Source organism: Candoia aspera, chromosome 6 (assembly GCF_035149785.1).
Source record: "Candoia aspera isolate rCanAsp1 chromosome 6, rCanAsp1.hap2, whole genome shotgun sequence".
NCBI lineage: Eukaryota > Metazoa > Chordata > Lepidosauria > Squamata > Boidae > Candoia > Candoia aspera.
In genome coordinates, this window is record NC_086158.1 from 70,650,507 (window position 1) to 70,663,397 (window position 12,891).

The 12,891-nt window shown below is 38.6% G+C and overlaps 1 protein-coding gene across 1 annotated transcript in view; it reads right to left on the reverse strand.

Annotated features, from left to right (window-relative positions):
- The window catches only part of CFAP46 (cilia and flagella associated protein 46), a 95,809-nt gene that overhangs the window by 36,737 nt on the left and 46,181 nt on the right, over positions 1-12,891 (reverse strand). The window contains exons 33-38 of the mRNA XM_063306572.1: positions 11,184-11,332; positions 6,014-6,112; positions 5,367-5,496; positions 4,958-5,104; positions 2,968-3,168; positions 323-429 (exon numbers count right to left, since the gene is read on the reverse strand). Coding sequence (XP_063162642.1) covers positions 323-429; positions 2,968-3,168; positions 4,958-5,104; positions 5,367-5,496; positions 6,014-6,112; positions 11,184-11,332 — 833 coding nt within the window. The remainder of the gene's footprint in view (positions 1-322; positions 430-2,967; positions 3,169-4,957; positions 5,105-5,366; positions 5,497-6,013; positions 6,113-11,183; positions 11,333-12,891) is intronic.

The window sequence follows — 12,891 nt, forward strand, 5'->3', positions numbered from 1 at the left end:
TGTGAGTAGATCAATAGGTACCGCTTCGGCGGGAAGGTAACGGCGTTCCGAGTCGTCATGCCGGCCACATGACCCGGAAGTGTCTATGACAAAGCCGGCTCCAAGGCTTAGAAACGGAGATGAGCACCGCCCCCTAGAGTCGGACTCGACTGGACTTTACGTCAAGGGAAACCTTTACCTTTACCTATGGCCTTATTAAACTAGATTAATAGATTAGTGAGGCTGCAATGTTATTTCTGAAGAGGCATGTGGTGGATTGTGCTATTACTTGACTATAAAAATAAACCCAAGCTACAGTACAATGTTAACTTGTGATAATTACCTAGCTTCAAAGCATGCAATTATAAACCCCACTTCAGATTCTCTGTTGGGTCTTTCCATCAATAATGGCCTCAAGATATTTATGTTTTTTTGCAGAAAATGGCAAGCCTGTATCTATGATAAAACAGATTGTCAAAAATACTAACTATGTATTTCAGGATAAACTGCATAAAAGCTATATTTTACAAAGGCTACATGAAGACTGATGGTATAAATGGATTACCCTCAATTAAGCTTATTAAATACTGTATTTACCCAATAGGAAAGTGGGTGGTAGTGTGAATCCTCTTAATCACAAACAAGAATAGAAGAAAAAAAGGAATTAGTACGAGGTGCAAACTGCTGCAGACATCACTGCTGAAAAGAACGAGTGAAGCTTATGCCGCTTCTGGATCCAGTTCAAAGTGCTGGATTTGACCTTTCAAGCCTTAAATGGCTTAGGACCAGCACCTTTTACCATATATATCTACCTAGACCTTAAGATAATCTACAGGTAGCCCTAGGGTTATGACAGCCATTGGGAACAGGACTGCTGTCGCTAAACAATGTGGTTGTAAAGAATGACATCACGTGACCACATTGCTTAGCAACAGCAATCCCAGGCAGTCCTGGCTGCCATCGTAACCCCAAGATGTGTGGGTCATTAGGTGGGAAGAGGCAGGAGTACCAGGTAAGAAGTGCAGGGGGGTGTGGGAGGCTGGGGGAGGGACTGGGAGGGCTGGCACAGGCCACAGAATGTGGGTGGGGATTGCTGCAGGTGGGAGAAAAAGCGGGACTGACTTACCAGAGCAACTTGTAACCTTCCCTGCCAGCTTCCCCATTGGCTTTGCTTGTAGGAAACTGGCAGGGAAGGTAGCAAATGGCAATCACATGATTGTGGCTCCCTGCAATGTCATAATCATGAGCCAGGCACCCAAGCACCTGGATCACAATCGCATGACCACAGGGTGCTGCGATGGCTGGAACTTTGAGGACGGGTTGTACGCCCATCTTTCTCAGTGCCATCATAACTCTGAATGGTCAATGAACAAATGGATGTAAGTGAAGGACTACCTGTAATGAGGCCCTTCCCCTCACCAAAGGGTGGGAGAGAGAATAGTTGGCATGTACATATATGGATCAATTAATTTTATTAATTGAGCACCTAATATTACAGGGAACAAAATTAGTAATATTTTTACTTTTTGTTTTTGGCACTGCCTTCTTTCTCAGGGGGAAGTATGGCTTCAAATGCACTTGTGTGCACATTTATTGGGCAAAGGACTGGTTAGGACTGGTTGCACCTGGAAATGGCAACAAGGATTTAGATTAATAAACTGGGGAAGATGGGCATTGTACGGCTTTTCTTTGTACTAATTTCCCCCCCCCCATCTACCGCTCCTTTTGGGGCAATTATCCTTAAGATAATCTTTGTTTTGGGTAAATACAGGAAATAAAATTATATGCAAAATTTTAGTAATTACATGGAAATTACACTGGGAGTCACAAATTGCAGTGTTTCAAAAAATCTAATAGATTAACAAAATCATGAAAATTATATTGATTTTTTCTTTTTTCTAACATTACCGAATATTTCTTGCTGCTGGTGGAATAAATCCTGAATTTCACTGCAATTTACACTGTTCTAAAAATATTCACTTATACAATATTGTTTGCTAGACATAAACAGAAAAAATGCAGGGAAAAATATATACAGGCAGTCCTTGTTTAGTGACAGCTTTGGACAGCAACTATTCGCAGTTACAATGGTGATGAAAAAGCAACTTCGCAACCAATGGCGGCATGTATGACTGTTGCAGCGTCTCTCTCTCTCTCTCTCTGTCACGTGTTTGCCATTACAGTCAGTGAGTATGGTATCACGTTGTCCTGTGCCTGACCTGTTTTTTTTTTCCTTTTTTACCCCCTCACAGGACGGAGAGATTGCTTAAACAAGCTATCTGTCCCTGAGCTGCTTTTCTTCACAGAGCAGAGCTTCCCCAAAAAGTGCTAACTGCAAGTTAACAAGCTCAGCTCTGTGACCTTAATTAGTGGATTAGAACCTAGCTGTCAGCTGCTGCTTATAACTGACAAGACCCTAATCAGTTTCAAGCTAAAGGCTTTTGTTTGCCTCTAAGTGGCTCCAGGGTCAAAAGCAGGGAGCGCACTAGGCAAACAGCCAGCACTAGTGCATTCCTTTCAATGTGTATTCCCCATTGTGTACCTGCTTACTCTCTTGAAATACCTTCCTCTCCAATGAATATAAATACAAACATGAATTCCCTTCTTGTTTATTATCTCAGTGCCAGAGTGAACATTCCAAAGGGCAGGGGAGTAAGGGAAAAGGTCTGTTATATTTGCTCTTTTACCCGGCTTCCTCGTGAGTTGAGTTCCCAAAACATTTCCTGCCATTTGGGCTCACCTGGCTGTTTGGGGTTGTATCCTTCTGATGCTGTTCAGCAAAGGAAAGCTGAAGTAAAATCGTAAGCACAGTTGTGGTCACATGATTTTCATTTAATGACTGCTTTGCTGGAACCAATCACAGTCGCTAAAAGAGGACTACCTGTATTGATAGCTAATATTAAAAGGGTGATCTATTCAACTATAAAATCTATATTTAATGTACTACTAGATATTTCAATTAGATAAATGAATAGACGGTTTACTTACCATTTTTTCATTTACTTCCTGGTCATCTCCTAAAATTGCATCTGTGAGAGAAAAAGTGCTATTGTGCCAAAATTGTTCATTTCCACCTATCAAGCGGGCCTTTTCAAGCAGCACCTTAGCTTGCCCATGGTTTTTTTCTAAATTAGCTAGTACAGCTAGAAGATAAAGGCATCGTGATACAGCAGATGGATCATTCATTTCCTAAAAAGAAAAGATTATGTTTTCTTAACATAAGTTGGAACATCATGATCAATAATATGCCAGAACATTCCATTCCATTCCATTCAGGCTCCTTATATACTGTAAAAAACAGATTTCAGAACATATCCTCCAAGTTTCTATTATATATGACATGGGAAAACCTTTCCAGAATAATTTCAATTAATTTAATTAGCAGGAAATGGAGAACGTTTGCTTAAGCTACTTCATCACAGAATTTGCTTTCTGAATCTTGATTCGCAAAAAGGCAAACCTCTCAAAACTGAACTTAAGCTGCAATACTTTTACCTGGAAGTAAGTCTCACTGAATTCATTGGGGCTTACCTCTGTACTGCACTATAACTACTAGATTCCCTTGCTCAATATTTTGCTTAGTTTTTAAACCGAGGGTTCACATTTGAATCATTCGAATAATAGTTGCTAAAAGTCAGGCTTGACTCAAGGGAGTCTTTACCATTTTTTATGAAAGAAGATGGCAAGTTCAGTTGCTGCAGCTTTAAGTAATCCTTTAATTCAAATGAAGTTCTTAATTTTTAATGTTTATTGAAAGATCTTAAAGATCTGAATGTTTAAAATTAGTTATGTATGTATTTCTTTATATCTAGTTAATTTGTATGGCTGCCCAATTTGCTACAGCAACTCTGAACAGTTACAAGCATACAAAAACATTAAAAAAAACCAAAGTCACAGGCTATAAAATGTGCAACCTGAGATTCATAACCTGTACCTTGCTGGTGGTATAGTCAGTGAAAAAGCTCACTTTCTTGACTAGCTTTGTTCAGTTGAACCGACATGTGTCTTTATGTGTCTTCCACAAAGCTCATTTCTGAAACCTTTTGGTCTCACTGATCTGGCAAAATGCCACCTCTGCTCCTTGCTCTATTGTTGCTGGATGACTGGGTTAAATTCCATTCATAGTGCTGCTGTGCTAGGAGCACAACTCCCTCTTGTTCTCACAGTTGCCTTTCACTGGGGAGAAAGCATTGGATGTCCTCTCCTACAGCTGCAGGAGGATTACATTGCATAATCTGTTCCAAAACGTTTTATAAGATCAGGAATGGCCTAAGTCATCCTCCTGTATCAGGAAAAAGGGGTACAGAGAACTCTGAAGTCGTTCATCTCCCAAGACCGTTCTTTTTACTCCTCTGTTGCAACTTCCAAGGTATTAGGGTCTGGGTAAACAAACAATGTTCCCTCACCTAGTTTAAGAAGCTTTTCTCAATTTAAGCAGATGGACAGGAAGAAAGATCCTAAATGGTCATTGACAGCAATACGCATAACAAAAGCTGCAACATCTCAGGGCCACACTGAAAAGCTGGCATGGTCAGAGCAAGTCAAATCTCAGGGGGTTGACACTGCTCTTTTAATAGATACATATGGGGTTTTTTTTTGGGAAATTCAAAAATGAAATTTGAATATTCTATTTACTGTAACTCATACTGTAGGTGGTTTTCTCTCAACTCAGCTCTTGATTTGGAAAGCAATGGATGCTCTGCAGATACAGCTCTATTATTTACCTTATCAAAATGATTAAAATTTAATTTTAAAAACCCTGTAATTTGATAAACTGAAAACAAGGACAGGCCACTGGGAGTCTTTGACCATTATGCTATTGCTGATCAAGAGTTGTGTACCTACTACTGCAAAACTACCCAGTTTTTTCTCTTACTGAATAGTTACAGGATATATAATATATTTTCTGGAAATGCCAAATCAAAAGAAAAAAAATTGGAGACATGCACTTTTGAGGAAAAAAAATTTATTAAGTTACCTGAGCTGCTTGGTGTGCTTCTGAGAGTAATAATCTTGCTGGTTGATATAAACATAGCTGGAGTAGGACTTCAGCTTTGTCTATCCACAAGTAGGGGAGAGAAAGTCCATTTAATTCTTTTTCAGTAACTGCATTGAGTTCCAGGATCTATAAATAATTTATTACAGAAATTATTCTTTTAAAAATGTCTACATTTGAAAATATTGATTATAAATTAACATTCATTATAATGTTAAGACTATACATCATGTACTACAAATTCAATCAAGGGTACAGAGCAAGGTATAGGTATAGTTAGTTTTACTGTTTGCCTTTTTTATTATTGAAAGCAATAAGGTCCTATACAGGCAGCAAAATGGGTTGAACTGCCTTGAAACTTTCATATATATGCAAGATGAGTATTGATTACCTTATCTTTTGCGGTAAACAGCTTCTTACTTTGATCCATATTGCCTGGTGCTGTCCAATCAAAATTTTTGTTTTCCATTTGGTTATCCTTTATGGCGTTCTCATTTTTAAATGCAATCTCTTGTCTAAATCTGAAACAGGGAAAGAAGGTTTAATCAATTTGCTAGAAAATATTAATGTAATGGGTTAACAGACAAAAAAAACCCCTTTTATTAATCTATTAACAATTATGGAGGACCCCTTCAGCTTTGTTATGCCAGCATAGCAGCCTACGTATTTATGAGACTTGTCACTGCAATTAGTTTTGGGATCACATGAAAGAGAAAGAGAAGGTACAGTTGGGTACTACACTTGTGGCTCCCCTTTCTGATACTTGTTTCCAGTGTACTGTATGCATCCATGAATACTTGTTAATTAGTTTAAACATTCTGTCACTCAGCTGCTCAGCAGGGCAACAGGAGTTTCAATTTACCTGCACCCTTCAGCTTTTTCTTCCTGAAAAACAGCTGGTCAGTGGGATTTCAACAAGTTTTGGAAAGGCACTCCGGGAACACTCTGAGTGCTCCATACAGGCTGCTTTAGACTGGGACATATAGTTATTTGGCATGTATGCAAACCTGTCACTGAATCATGTCCTTTGTTACATACCTTCCTTGTTCCTTTTCATTAATAAAGACTTCACCCACTGCCTTTTCATGGAAAGATGCTGCTTGATACATTTTTAAATCTAAACATACTTTGGCAAGCCTGTGAAAACAAATGACACATCTTTATGTAGTAATACATACATACATGCACGCACATGCAAACTCAGATCCAAACATACAGTACACACACATGTACTGACAAAGAAAAATCTGGTTCAAACCCACATGAAAGAGCAACTGATATTTGCAATCAGAACAAGTTCAGGGTAAAATGTTCTCAACTGACAGTGCTTTTAAGCAGCAGAAAGAGAAGTTGCAGAAACAGTGAGTCAGGCCTAATTGAAAAATGGATTACTCCTAGATCCATTTAGAATTGTATTTAAATTAGACTTCATATTTTTAATAGGTTGCATTGATCAACCACTGCTGTAAAAGGAGCAATATAATTTGACCTTCAATGAATTGGAAACAAGTTTGGCACAAAACTTTCAAACATTTCAACATTAGGTCATACAGCCAGAATCATATACTTAGTGATCTCTGCATGCCTGGGAAACACAGATGAAACTTCTCCAATGATATCAGGGGATACAATTGGACGGGAAGAATGGTGGCTGGAAAAGCAGATGTTTAATGCTTTTTCACCTGCTACCTCTTCCTTGGCTGGTCTCCCATCGACACTTGAGTTTCTGCATGTGCTTTTGTCACATAAAAAGCAATGGAAGATGGAAGAAGCAGCTTCCAAGTGCTCATCTCTACCGCTACACATACCATCCTTCCATCATTGCTCAGCATCCAAAGCAGAAAGGGCAGTACTTGTTAGCTACACTATAGTTCCCAAAGGAATAGGTTTGGCATACGTAAAAACCATGTATTACCTGGGAGACTCTAACCCTCACTAAGTAATCTCAAACATTATTTGTTCCACAATAAAGAGTCTAAATTAGATTAACTGTAACATCCTAACTGCAGGGATGACTCTCACTAAATGGATACATTTATCGGATGTCTTCTCAGTCTAGCATCCTCCAGATATTTGGATGAGGATACTCATAAGACACAGCAGAGCAAATAAGTGCTTTTGGAAAGATGAAACCCAGCAAATAGAAATTCCCCCACTAGAGAAGCAGATCCTCAAAAAAAGAGATGAGCCCTTCCCCATGTGAGTTGCTTATGGGTATTTTTGTGCAAGTGGGGCTTCCAACTTACTGCCTAAAGACAAAACTTACTGCCAGGTGTGCCAGTTGTTATCTCTTGTACAAGAAGGGAGCTACCAGCTGGCTAGCTGCTCATTCCACAGTAATGGAAATGTTTATTCTCAGATCATCTTGGAGATAGAAACGCTGAACTGGATGCAGCCCTAACTGGGGAACTCCTTCCATAGCCTGCTAAATGATTTCAGGAAGATCAACAATAGTTTCTTGATACAGTATCCTGAAATGCTGCCAAAATATCCTAAAAACACTCATTTTAAAATTTAGTGTTAAATATTATGCTATTATTTTACCTAAGACATGGGCATAAGGAAATTTTGAGTTGAGAGGCAATACAGTTCACTCGTCTGAGGTTGCACCTACTTTAGACATAGTCATGTATGGAAAGGCCTTGCTGACTCGTCTCAAATAAACATCAGGGATTAAGTAGCAAGTTTACCTCATGCAACTTGCTTGAGATGGCACAAATTTTGTACTTAGAATGCAGCTACTTAGTCATAAATGCTTATCTCCCTCTACAGATGTTGCTATTTCAAGTAAATTATATCTGGGATAAGCCTGAATAGTGCATCATAGATTGAAACATTGTAATATTGTAACTATATTGGTAGGCAATTTCAATTCTATAATAGGTGCCTTGGTTAATCACTTCAATAGCCAACTGCTCAATACAGATTGTGTTGCCATTATTGGTCTAAGGGTATCAGCTTTCATGGGTAGTAATTAACTCATCTTTCTAATAAGCTTGATCAAATTCTACATGAAGTGGTTGATAAGGATCAGAATGGGGACTAAGGATCCAGAATGAATATTAATGCATTGGTTATATTGTGGTTTCAAATAACCTGGTAACTGAGGTCACTTTTCTCAGTGATCACATTGTTTTGATAGCATGTTTATCTACCACTGAATAGTGATCAGATCCTAATAATTTTTTTCTGCATAGCTGCGCTGGGCCTGACAATAGTTAAGGTCAATGCAAGAGTTTTCTTTGCTATATGATCAGAGTTTATGAATTAACTTTATACCTAATTCTAGTTGTGCTTGTCCACAGTACAAGTAGTCCTTGCTTAACAACGGTAATCAGGACCAGAATTTCTGTTGCTAAGTGATGTGGTCATAAAGCGTGGTGTCATGTGACTGCATCACTTAGCAATGGCAATCCCAACAGTCCCTGTTGCTGTTGTTAAGTGAGGATTGTGGGTTGTTAAGCGAGGACCTCCTTGCAACTTCCTGTCAGTTTCCAACAAGCAAAGTCAATGGGGAAGCCGGCAGAAAGTCACAATTCCCAGAAGGCTCACAAGCAGACCGGTGGGCAGGTAAGTGGCTGCTGTGGCATGGCATGAGCGCCTCGGGGCGGGGGTGGCTCCTGACAGGGAGCGAGTGCGAGTAACTTACCGGAGCGACTTGCAGCCTTCCCTGCTGGCTTCCCCATTGATTTTGCCTGTGGGAAGCCAGCAGGGAAGGTCACAAATGGCAATCATGTGACCGTGGGACACTGTAACTGTTTTAAGTGTAAGCCGGTTGCCAAGCACCTGGATTGCGATCACGTGACTGCAGGGGTGCTGGGAGGGCCAGAACTTTGAGGACTGGCCGTAAGTACCAGTTGTTCAGCATCATCATAACTTTAAACAGTCGCTGAACAAGTGGTCATTAAACAAAGACTACCTGTAGATAAGAAGAGTTATGAGAAGGTATACATGTATATCCAGAACCAATTCCTAATATTCAGCATATGCTAGTGCTCCATTCTCAAAAGCAAGAACAGTAGCAGGACTATTATAAAATCTAATTCATGGTTTAATTGTATGAAATTCTGATTATGTCAGGATCAAAGCCAAACTAATTGCAGTATTTAAGGCCTGTTTTTTATTTATATTTATATTTATATTTACATTTACATATATCAAAGTAGGAAACACAATTATACAGCTGACAGTGATTAATTCAAATCATTAAATAGCAAAGCTCTTTGGATTTCTGGAGATTTATAGCTGAGTTCTCTAAGGGTTATCTTATGGCTAACCCCTAAAAGCTACCTAATACGGAGGGAACACTCGCACTATCTGTCTGGGAAAAGCATTTATTGAACTATTTTTGGTGATGACTCAGCTAATATATTGATCTTTGAATTAAGTCAAGAATGTATTCATGACCAGCCACTAATATCCTCCTTTGACATTTCTAAATTAATCTCGCAATTGAAAAATGGAAAGGCCATTTGGGGATATATGATTCCACTGAACTCTTGAAAATTAACATTGATTGGTAAGCCCCATGTTTGGTGACCTTATTCACTCTCCTAGACTGCTTCTTTCAGATCCCAGAGGACTGGGCTGATCTATTATTGCAAATATCTTTTTTTTTTTTGAAAAAGGGATGGATTTAATCCAATCAATTATCATTCGGTTTACAAAGTGCGATCAGTAAATTACAGGTACGTTGTGTGTATTAGAAACCATTAGATGGATTAATGCAGGAAAATGTTCTGCCAGAGGAGCAAGTAGGGTTCAGATAGATCAGTTTTAGACCAACATATTGAAGTGAAGTAAACTACTACCTCCCCATCCCTCCAGGAACCTTAGTGTTTGACTGTGGATCTTAAATCAATGTTTGATTTGATTCCTAGTGACAGCCTCTAGAAGAGTTTAACACTCTTCTCTATAGCCTGGTGATTATTACTTCTAATTAAAAAAAATCAAGATGATAGCTGGATGCAGGTCCGAAATAATGGCCAACAAATATGAATGTCTAGAGCAAGTTAAATCTTTTAAATACCTTGAGGCTACTTTTCAGTTCTCTTGTGTTGGGAGAAGCCAACAAGATTAATCTCTGATAGAATCCAGAGCAGTACTTTAAGTTTCTTTTTTTAATCAAGGTACGTTGTGATGCCACCCTGAATTTACAACATTGACATTTGCTTCCCAGATATGGAATACACAAACTTCCCAACAGCCTTCCAGAATGAGACAAGCTCTTCTCACATCAGCAGGAAAAGATTCCCTCAACTGCTGTGTTCTTCAGGTGAAGAAATGCTTTGGCTTTTAAAAATCCAAATTGGAAAATTGGAAAATTAGAAAGGAGCAAGAAGGTGTGCTGTACTGTGAGGGAGAAAGAGAGCCAAGATGCTTCTACAACTTTAATTTTAAGTTGAAATTTGCCCAAAGAAGTATTTTCCAGGGAGTAAATTGGTATGGAGATAACCTCTGCCCCAATCTATTCTCTAGAGAAATAGGAAAAAATGAACTAAGTTAGTTTGAGCTTTGTTTTATCTAGTGTATTGTACTTTATGCACAACTGTCTCGGTATTTGTTTTCTGTAAATGTTCAGTAAATAGTATGTTTCATGCAAGTTGTAATCTCTTTAGAAAATTCACATTAAAAATGCAAAGAAGAAAAAAATGAACATGTTTCATTTCACATAGATATTTCATAAATGTAGTTTTTATGTTCAGTTTCACATAAAGATGGCTTACACCACAATCCTATACAGTACATGTTTATTTCCACTATTTTCAAAGTGGCTTACTTCTAGTTAATAGCTTATAGCTGCAAGGAACTTACTACTTAATAAAGGGAACAGTTAGTGAGTTCACTGCAAGGCATAGTTTGGAAACCACTAGGAGCACCATGAACCAAGAAAGTTCTATAGGATTGTCTTAGATGCATAAAAGACAACCTATATTTTGAACAGCTTCTGGTCCTACAGAGTGATAACGGTTATAAACCATCAAAATGAGCTTATATGCTGAGTATATATTCAGCATAAAAGTTTCTAAACAAATGCAGAAATATTCTACTAGCATGCAGTTAATAATCTAAGGGGCTTTGGAACAATGTAAAACATAACATGGTCTGAGATGTTATACCATAAAAAAACCCCAGAAACGTAAATTTATCAATGGCAAGAAAGGAAATTGAAATGTTTCACCTTGACTTGAGAGTAATGAATACAAACCTAAGACGGTAGAGATCTGACAGACTTTTGCTTTCCACAACATCATGAGCAATGACTTCAGCGAAGTGAAGAACTGGAAGAGCCATGTGAATACATAACATTGACTGAAGCTCCTTAAATAAAAGATCTAAGTAGTATAAGGTGCGTGTCTAAAATTAAAAGAATAAATGACAAACAAGTTCACTATGATGGTTAACACCTGTATCTCAAGTGTATATTTTCAGCTCTTCAAAGAAAGGCCCCTGAAATAAATCCCCAGAAGGCAGATTTCTATACAGTACTACTAAGAATGTAAATGTCTGTAAGTAGCTAAGCATGAACACATACTTACATGAGTACATGTAAGGAAAATAAAATTTCATATTTTGAGCCGCTGAATAAACCATCTTTGCGGCTTCCATCTACATACAGTAACACTTTGGACTAACTTGCAGATATTAAAAAAAATACATGTAGTCCTCACTTATCAACCATTCATTCAGCAACCATTTGAAGCTACGACAGTGCTGAAAAATAACTTTATGGCCCGTTTACGACCTTTGCAGCTTCCCTTGGTCACATGATCACTATTAAGGTCAGTACATGTTGTCCTGTGCCTGACCTGTGGTTTTTTCAGTTTTTTCCCCTCCTTGCAGAACAGATTGATTGGAGAGAAAGGGATTGCAAGAAAGTAAACTGTTTCCACTTCTACACATTGAAAGCAATGCGATTGCGCCAGTAGCATGGGGGCTGGGAGCCAGGTGCGCTATGCAAATGGCTTACAGTACTCTCTTGAAATCTTTTTCTCCAATCTCTCTGCACAGGGGCGGGGGGCAAAGGGTCAGGCAATGGAGAGATTGCCTACAGAAATTGCTTGTTTTTCTCAGATTCTATGAGGAAAGTCCTGCCTCAAAGAGTAACACCTGCATCAAGGCGTTGGCCTGGTACATGGACAGGAAAACTTCCATTAGTTCAGCTTCAGTTGAATTACAATAGAATAGAAGCAACAGAAGGCAGACCAAGGAGGACAAAAAACAGCTAGGAGTAGAGTTCTTTTTGTAGCAGTACCATTATGTTGAATGAGATATGTAATACTAGGGCTAAACATTTGAATAACCAGAGGACAGCAAAGAGCTTTCTTTATCTTGGTTGTTACTATCTGGATTTTGCAGCCAGGATTTGGGAGCTGGCTGGAGGATTCTGGGAGTTGAAGTCCACACATCTTAAAGTTTCTGAGTTTGAAAAACACTGGTCTAGAGAGTAAGGAAGATAATCTTGAGGATGATATGCCAGCTTTGTTGCAACGTGACAAGGGGTAAAACATATTTTAAGTCCACAACAGCCAGATAATGTTTGGAAGCAGCTCAGACAGATTCCTCCTTAATTCACTGAACTGTAAGTAGAAGGAAGGGTACAACATAATCAGACTTGTAACATTCTGTTATTATAACCCTTCTCAATAAAAATAATTTTAGCCTTCCTGTGGATGTGATTTCTAGTCTGTTCTACCTAATGGGGCTGATAGACAGTTGATTGTTTTTTATGATTTTTACCTCCAGTTTTGATTCACTACTATGGAATAGACACTGAAAACTGAAGAGATAATAGTACAGTTCTCCAAAGGCTCAGAATCAAATTTTGGACTCCTGAAAATCCATCTAAAAGATAGACAGGTTTTACAATCTCCAACAATTTTCTGCTCAGCAATTGTTCTGACAGAGAATTTCTG